The 8,006-nt window shown below is 49.9% G+C and overlaps 1 protein-coding gene across 6 annotated transcripts in view; it reads right to left on the bottom strand.

Annotated features, from left to right (window-relative positions):
- Window positions 1-200: 200 nt before the first annotated feature.
- Window positions 201-8,006, bottom strand: part of TANC2 (tetratricopeptide repeat, ankyrin repeat and coiled-coil containing 2) — a 365,204-nt gene continuing 357,398 nt past the window's right edge. For all 6 annotated transcript variants that reach the window (XM_061392283.1, XM_061392284.1, XM_061392285.1 and 3 more), the window contains one exon: window positions 201-7,969. In XM_061392283.1, coding sequence (XP_061248267.1) covers window positions 6,016-7,969 — 1,954 coding nt within the window. In that variant the 3' untranslated portion in view covers window positions 201-6,015. The remainder of the gene's footprint in view (window positions 7,970-8,006) is intronic.

Below are 8,006 nucleotides of genomic sequence, written 5' to 3'. Positions count from 1 at the left end.
CTGTAACTTCTCTGAATGAACAAGAGCCCCAAGGGGTGACTCTAAATATCCCATAAACGACCAGCCAAATCATTAGGAATTGGGCCCAGCCAGCTGTCCCTGGGGGAGGCATCCTTAGCATGGTGGGCCTCGGAGACCGTGGCCCGAGTCAGCTCCTGGAGAGGTACTGTAATGAAAGGAGAAAGCACCACAACACCATGTTTTTCCAAGTGTTACCCATTTATAAATAAGTACATTTGCTTTCATACATACAGTTCATTGTACAGATGGCGATCTGTATACATGGGCAGGAAATTGCATTCATTTAACTTTTCACATCTATCTCACACAGCTCACATGTACAGACAATAAAACTGCTCAAGCAAGGACAGCAAAGGAAAATGTCTTTCCTTATACACAGGGGGCTAGATGCCTCTGTTGGGTGTGGGACCTCCCCACTGCACGAGTTCACAACCGTGTGGTGTTCAATATATCAGGATAGAGAACAAACATGCATTGGATAATATACTGTACAGAGAAAGTCCTTTACATCTGAGTTATAGAAAACCTAAAGGAAAACTAAGTGCATTAAAGCTTTTTCCAGCAAGTGTCTTGAAAGGACAGCAAAGAGGAGGAAGAATCAAAATCATGTTAGTACAAATCACTCTTTAATTGTAGACTGTACAGGTCTGTACTAATTAAAATCATCTTGGATTTGGAGGAGACAGAACAGAGACAAAGATGCTATGCTGGATGGAAAGGAGGCCAAGCCTGAGAATGGCACCTGCCCTGAGCCTGACGAGGAACTGGCCCCACTCAGCAGGAATCAGCCAGAGGAAAAAAAAATAGAAATGAAAACACCTCCCCCCCCACAAAAAAAAAACCAACCCGAACTGGAACAGGAAGTGTAACTTACAGGATTTCCAAAATAACCCGTGAAGGAAGCAGAGATCTGGAGCCAGCATTTCTAATTTTTTTCCAGTAAGTTGGTTCACAATAAGGCAGGTACATTCAAGTACTGAATTTTCCAGAAATAACTCTGTCTGGTCCTGGGGACCAAAGGGATTGAGTCGAGTTTCCCTAACCAGGTGTTCTGGTTAGTGATTAGGCAAAAGAAAAATCCAGCCAGCGAGTGCTACAGCAACAAAGCAGCTAGGCTCCTTCCTTTCCACAGAGTAGGCGTAAAAAAAAACAAGAGGGATGTTGGTCTGCACCTGTGTGTGTCCAGCAAAAACCTGACAGGTCAGCTTAGCAGAGATATCACAGAGTCAGCAGGAAGAAATGAGATGGAACGGGTGAGGAGACATGAAAGTTAACACTTGATTTTTGGTGTCCAATTACGTGTTCATTTGGTACTGACTTTCAAAGCTCTGGCTGTGGCCATCAGCTGGCCACAAGCATCTCAGGGTGGTTCAGCTGCTGCGAGGCACTGGACACCGAAATGCAGGTTCCCAACACTTCAGCCCTTGAGTGGTCTGTATTATAAAAGTTGATGAAGACCCAGTGAGTATTCAAGTACCTTTGCACAGTGGCTCCACCAGCCCCGTTGTGCTTGTGTCCAGGCCCCCAGCCAGCCACCTTGTCTTGGGAGCAGCCAGAGCGGAGTTCAAGGCATTGCATGGTGAAGGTTTCCATGACACGTCTTTGTAGGTAGCTCCTACCCCTAAGCCCTTTGTTCATTGTTGTTAGTCATGGTAGATGGTCAGTCTGGAATTCCTAGAGGAGAAGGAAGAGAAAGCCCTACCTCCCAGCGCGCACGCCACCACCACAGGCCTGGCGTGGGAGCAGCGGCAGCTGCCTCTGCGGGGTGGCTTTTCAAGAAGCAGGCAGCCCAGGGACAGACAGGCGGGGTGGGGGTGGGGAGGCTGGGATGGGGTTGGGCACACCCTGCCCCACGGGGGTGCCTGTTCCATTTTTGTGGCAAAGATTCAGTGAGCAACAGGTGTTGTCCAAGGCAATTCTGCAGTAGAAAAATAACTTTGAATTCTTTGAATCGAACCATCCAACTGTGACACCTCTGGAGTTATACAAGTTGGAGGCCGAGAGGAACTGAGAGGGTGCTCATGGGGAAGGGAGGGGTCTTCTACATTCCCATCCACCCACCGGAGAGAGCAAGGGAGATCTGGTCAGCCTACCCCGTCTCTGCCTGGCTGAAGGTCCAAAGCAGGTAGTGTTCAAAGAGTGTATCCTGCCACAACTGGCACAGATGTGTGGAGACCCCTTTCCAGGCCTTTGTTCCCTCCTTCCTGGGTCCTCTGAGCCTACGGGCCTGCCTCTCGGCCTGGCTGTGGCTCCCCCGAGATGCAGCCGGTCTTTGCTACCAGACAAGCCTGGTGCAGAGCCACAGTGACACCTAGTGGTGAAGTGTGGTGAAGCAAGGTGACATCCACAAAAAAACCCCACTGACTAAAATCTAAGGAAAATACTAATGGATATTAAATTAGATATGGATTCATTTTTCTATTGGGTACATCTCTGGGATATAAAAATACCAATATTTAGAGACGGGGGTTCATAAACTACTGTACAATATAAGGACCGAGAATACTTTTCTCTAAGCTGTTCTGTTTACAGTAACTTAGGAAAGTGTTTAATAATCCAGGCTTAACTAAATTAGCAAACTCATATCTCTGGACAACAACCTTGGGTACTGTACATGATTCTAATTCGTGGAGTTTTCCTGAGCCTTCAAGTTAAACACGTCTAGAAAGAAGGGCACGTGGGAGAGGGACGGGAAGGGTTTGTGCTCTATTAACTTGGGACTTTTAATAGTGCACGTCTGCAACCCGGAGAAGATACAAGAGCAGATACAAAATGGTCTCCATTTTGTCCATGCCAAATTCTCATGTTACACAGGGTTTTCCCTTTACTTTGTAAATAAACATTAATTTTTAATTGTTAATTGTGTGCCTTACTGATCCAGTAAATAAAGTAACCATGTCTCAGGAGTCCCTAAGAAAATTGCTGGAAAAGCACTTTAAAATCACTGCAAATATTTTTTGTCTTTAAAAAGTCTTAATCTTTTTGATGCTTATATACAAGTTATTTCTTGTGCTATAAATGTTGTGATCCACTGCTTTCTTTTTAATCCCTTTGAAAAACACAATAAAAGACAAGGGAGCTTTTGCCATTTTCTAATGAAGACATTACTCACACTTAAATATCCAGTTACTTATCAGAGTTACAAATTCAAACAATAAAGTGCACCCATTATAGACACGATGTGATGGAAACCCATTAGTGCAAGAATTCTGGGTGAGTGGAAGGTACTATTTGATGAGAAACCTGTAAGCTGAAGTCTGTCACCGCTGTCTCCGTCTCAGGGTGATGTGAAGTGGGTGAGTGGAACTTACCAGGTTGATCTGAAAAACGTCCCCCCACCTGAAGCCAGACATGGATGCCAGCAAGTGAGGGGGCATCTCTAAGATACAGTACTAAGATCATCCCGTGGCAGTGAAGTAGCAAAACAGGGCACAGGCAGTCTGCTGACAAAGAAGAGCTTTGCCTCCTGCTCCAGTAAGGTCCAGCTGGCACTTTTTAGGCAAAAACAACCGGCGCCCAGTAGTGGCATTCACGCCCTCTTACAATGGTCACAAAAAGACTGTATTTTGACTGTTGACAGCTTAGGTGTTTTGTCCAAAAAGGCATGGACCCTAAACCTGTCTGCCCTAAAAAATCCTAAGAGACATGCTCGGGAGAAGTGGCATTGATGGCATATTTATAAAACTACAGAACCTGCTCACCCACTCAGGCAAGAGCAGGTGGTATGTGTGGTGCTGTGAATAAACAGGGGCACTTTTCTAAGGGACACTGAGAAATTCTCAAGATGCGGCAGCAGCTCCTCAGTGAGAGGTGGTTAAGAAGGGTGAGATGCAAAGGGCCCAGCAGGGCTGAGACCTGGACAGAAAATGCTGAGAGGCTGCTGGGCTCCTGGTCGTGGGCTGATGCCACAGCTGTGCATTTCATCATCTCGGTGAGAGAGAGAGGAGAGAAGAGACACTGATGTCCGCTCTGGGCTAGCTGAGTGAGAGACAGTCCCTAAAAATCAGAGAGTGGACAGAGTCTGGGTCTTGGACCAGCCCTGCCGTTTACTTCCAGCACAGAGACACACACATCCTGGCCTGTTCCAGGCTTGCGGGGGGGAGGGGTGCATCTATTTGGCAGAATCTATGTTAGTACAGAAGTGTTTCTGATTTCAGCTTCACGGTCCCCATGACTTAACACTTCTTTCAGAGGACACTTAGTATTACAAACAGGTCTGGTCACATCTGGATTTCTGTTCAGGAAACTGCCCTTCCTGTAGCCCTTTACTAACAAGAGCAGAATGATTCCTGTAACAGAGAACAAATTCCCTTTTGTTTAGTTTTAGATGTTTAGTTTGTTAATTTAAGAGCTGACGAACAGTTGCTACCGGGCCTGTGCTAAGGCTTTGGTTCCAGAGTTCTTGTTGCTGGCCTCAGTCACGCAAAAGGACTGGTTAGCAAATGACCACAAGACACAGGCGATGGGTGCAGGTTATGGGGTCAGAAGGCTTACTGTCCATCTCATGCTCTCCCCCAGAGCGCTGAAAGGGGTCTTTCTTCACCCTGAAACACTTCACTGTATCTGGATTTTAAATATCACTCCTGAGATGTCCCTGGCATTCAAGTGGTTAAGACTCTGCACTTCCACTGCAAGGGGTGTGGGTTCGATCCCTGGTCGGGGAAGCAAGATGCCACGTGATGAGTGGCAAAAAAAATAAAAACATCCACCCCCCGCCAAACACTCCTACTTAGGAAAAAAAAATAATTCCTGTAATGACAGATAATGAAACCACGGTGGGTGGAGTTGCGACCACATCTGCCACAGAATGCAATGGCCCTGGGTGCAAGCTCTGGGAATCAGTCTTACCATCCCCAGAGGACTCAATTTCCTTTTTAAGGAACCAATTCTTCACTAAACCATCTGGGTTTAAAAAAAAAAAAAAAAAGAGGACCAGTAGAACAAAATCTGGCTCTAGGCAAAGATCCAACTGACAGGATTGCCACGCCAGTCAATCTCTGGGGAGAACATATATACTCTGCGTGGAATACGACCCTCAGTGACACCTCAGGGTCTAACAAATAGATTTCTCCAAGACAAGAACTTTCTACAGCCTTTCACTGAGAATCCAGAACAGTTTTTTTTTCTCTCTCTCTCCCCATATACTTATTTATTCTCTCCCCCACTCATGGACAATCAGTAGCGTTTAATGGTTAATTTGGCTAAAAACATAAAAAGAATAGCTCGCAGTGAAGTATTTTAAAAACATGTATGATTCCCATTCAATTTCCTCGGCTGACTGAAATATTAAAGGGCTGGTTGTTTCCTGAATGTTCCTACCATGCCTCTTGGGCAATCCATGGAGTGACATTTCAAATAAGTGTATTGGTGTTTTCTTATGTCTTCTCTTTCTCCTCGATCCTTTACCCCCATAGGGACACCAGCAATAATCTAAATGAACATTCTAGACTTGACAGCCGCAGGGACCTGGCGGTCCGGGGGGAGGAGACCACGGCACAAGAATGCTCTGGGGTGGGGAGGGCTGCTATTTGGATAACACTGGATAAGAATGCAAAGGCAGAGGGGCGTCACACTCTTTCTAAAAGTTCCTAGAAGAAAACGACCGTGAACATCTCATCTCATTTTCGTAAAAAAGGAAAAAGACATTTTACACAACAAGAACATCAGTGAAAGCGATTGTCTCGTGGAAAAAGCCGACCAGCGCATCTGATCTCCCTGGGTTGAAGCTCGCGGGCACAGCAATCTCCTCGCTGGCGTCTGAAGAGGGAGAGAGCGTGTGGCTGGGGCACGGACCAAAGAAACCCAAGTCCCGGCTCCCTGGAGGCCAGCTTCTCAGTCGGCTGCATGCAAAGGATTTTGGCACGTGGGCTGCCACCTCTGAACACCACGCAGAAACTACATGAGAAATTAAGCCAGAGAACTACCTCGGATGTGGGAAACCAAGCCTGAAGATGTGCAGTGAAAACATATGGGTCTCACTCCAACACACGTCTTTTAAACATTAGACTCCACAAACGGTCTCTTTGGTTTGATAGGGGATGTCTGCCCTTGTCGAGAGTCCCGGGACAGCTGTCTGTACAGGTTGTCCTGGTAGGCCTGAGCCACAGGGAGGGTCCGCGCCACCTTCACGTCAGGGTAAGAGGAGGCCTGGCTGACTCTCTCCAGCAGGTCTCCGCGGGACCCGTTTGCCAGCATCCCGTGGGGGCTGTAGTAATCGTCCTCCAGCAAATGGCCATTCTGTGCATTGTTGGTCTTGTTATAAAAGGCGATGTTGCTGATGGACGACGGTGGGCTGAAGGACTCTGGCTGGGGCAGGCCGCCTGGCGACGTGGGGCTGAGAACGGTATCCACGGATGACACCGCCCAGGTCCGATTCTGCTGGTGAAGGTGGGGGTACTGTTGGGTCCGGGCTGTTTTATCTATGATCCCCATGAATGGTGTGGTCCTGGATCGGGTGGGCTCACTAGGGTAACCTCCCTGCGTGGGAGACACTGGCGACAGCTCGTCACATGACCTATCGTACGCCGGTTTCAGCGGAATCTCCATCTGCTGGATGGAGGAGGGTGGCCGGAAGGTAGGCGTTAGGCTGGAGGCAGATGAGATACTATTGCTAGATGGAGAGAAACGCAGGCCTACGCTCTGGGAGTGCAGCAGTGGCCTGGGAGTCGGTGGGTGGGGTTTGATTTCACTGGGGTTGACACTAATAGGTCTCCTGATTAAATGCGACACGTCGGGGGAGCCTAGCTGGCTGGAGGAGCGCTCCAGGTCCAGCTTTGAGTGGCACACTGGGTAATAGGACGCGGACTGGCTGCGCCCAATCTGGGGCGTCTGGCTGTATCTCATGCCGCCCCGGTAGGCGGACGAAGGTCGCTGGGGAAGGTCTTCCTTGGCCAACCCTCCATGCTGGCAGATGGCACCTGCACTCAGGCTGGCCTGGACGTGCTGCACGGGTCTCCCGTCCCCTACGATCCCCCCAATTGACCCCTGATAAACCAGCCGGCTCTGACTCACTCCTATGTCTCCTTGGGAAGACTGGTATTTACTGGCCATTGAATGGGCCACTTGGCCATACGCCCCCGTGGAGATGACGGTGCTTGAATGCACGGCCGAGCTGGGCTGGTTGCTCCTCACGATCTGGGCTTTGGCCGGCTGGAGCCGGAGCCCAGGCTGGGGCACGGCCACGGGAAGCTGGGGCATCTGGTAGGGCCGCTGGGCCATCTTGGACAGCGGAGATTTCGGTCTGCCAGGAAGCTGACTCACATTTGTTTCTTGCTGATAGCGCACGGGGGAGCCTGACTGGGAACGGTAGACACTCATGCTTTCCGCTGGAGGGCTGGCCCGGTACTGGGGGCCTCTGCGGAGAGGGGAAGGGGGCGGGCTCGGGTATTCCTTGCCTGGCCCTCCCACAGGAGGGGGGCTGAAGCGGTAGGAGCCGCCCTGATGAGCCGGGGAAGTGTGCGGGGGACTAGGCCGATAGTGTGAGTTCTGGTGAGTTGGAGAGAGCGCGGGTGAGCTGGACTGATAGCTCTGCCTGGTGGGAGAGCCTACGGAACTGCTGGACCGGAAGTCAAAAACCTGATGCGAGCCGAGGGGCGAGCCGGAGATGTAGGCTGAGTCCCGGGGGGCTGGGGAGGAGGGTGGGCTCTGGATGATGGGGAGCCCCTGGCTGGGCCGAGCCTCCGTTTGGAGGCCGATGGACACGTTCTCCACGTCCTGTTCCAAGAACTCCTCCTCGAGTATGTCCTGTACGGAGTAGATGTCTTCGTGCTGGGGTTCAGGCTCTGCTTCCTCTGGGAGCTGCTGCTGCGGAGGCTGCTGTTGCACCGGCGGCTGCTGCTGCATCTGTCGACACTCCTCCTCCACCCGCAGCAGAAGCCGTTGGATCTCACGGTTGTTTGGACACAGCTTGATGGCCTCGTTCAGGTCCTCTAAGGCTGCTGCAAACTGTCTGCTTGACGAAACGTAAACACAGGAACTGGAGTTAT

This window comes from Bos javanicus, chromosome 19 (assembly GCF_032452875.1).
Source record: "Bos javanicus breed banteng chromosome 19, ARS-OSU_banteng_1.0, whole genome shotgun sequence".
In the NCBI taxonomy this organism is placed as follows: domain Eukaryota; kingdom Metazoa; phylum Chordata; class Mammalia; order Artiodactyla; family Bovidae; genus Bos; species Bos javanicus.
The sequence above is the reverse complement of the archived record's forward strand: the minus strand, read 5'-3'. Positions and strand labels throughout refer to the sequence as shown.